Here is a 514-nt window from a genome sequence, read left to right as displayed (position 1 = left end):
GATCTCTGAAAGCTCAGAAGAGCCCTAAAGTGAGTCTGACACTGATGAAAGAATCCTGCTGGAGCTTTCATAACCTGTGATGTGATGATTTACCTGTGGAGTGATGATTAACAGATTATGTGATGATTGACATGTGATCATGATTGACAGGTGATGTGATGTTCTCATGTGTTGGTTCCTCAGGCTGAAGTTGATGTGGCCGTGCAGCTGCTGCTGCAGATGAAGCTGGACTACAAGCGTCTCACCGGTCAGGACTATAAGGATGGATGTCCACCGGCGGACGGTGAGATGGTGGTGGACACCGGAGCAGCGCTGGAGGAAGGAGATGATCAGGTGGATCCGTGGAACGTCTCCTCCAGCAGCGCCAAAGGAGTCGACTACGATAAACTCATCGGTCAGTTGATGTTGTCATCATCATTTCAGTCCATCAGTGGAAGATCTGCTGCAGGTCTGTTTTCGTATATGACCCGTGATGAATAATGCATTAACGAGGTTGTTCTGCTGCTGGCAGTGC

At 49.0% G+C, this 514-nt stretch overlaps 1 protein-coding gene across 1 annotated transcript; it reads left to right on the top strand.

Annotated features, from left to right (window-relative positions):
• Window positions 1-6: 6 nt before the first annotated feature.
• On the top strand, window positions 7-483 carry LOC107734918 (tryptophan--tRNA ligase, cytoplasmic-like). Its single transcript, XM_016546786.1, has 2 exons — window positions 7-29; window positions 184-483. Exon 2 carries the CDS (start codon window positions 220-222, stop codon window positions 478-480), a length of 261 nt encoding a protein of 86 aa, XP_016402272.1. The 5' UTR covers window positions 7-29; window positions 184-219; the 3' UTR covers window positions 481-483.
• The last annotated feature ends 31 nt before the right edge of the window (window positions 484-514 follow it).

The sequence above is a fragment of the Sinocyclocheilus rhinocerous genome, unplaced genomic scaffold (genome assembly GCF_001515625.1).
Source record: "Sinocyclocheilus rhinocerous isolate Xijiao unplaced genomic scaffold, SAMN03320098_v1.1 C35526946, whole genome shotgun sequence".
Lineage (NCBI taxonomy): Eukaryota > Metazoa > Chordata > Actinopteri > Cypriniformes > Cyprinidae > Sinocyclocheilus > Sinocyclocheilus rhinocerous.
This window is presented reverse-complemented; position numbering and strand designations above follow the sequence as displayed.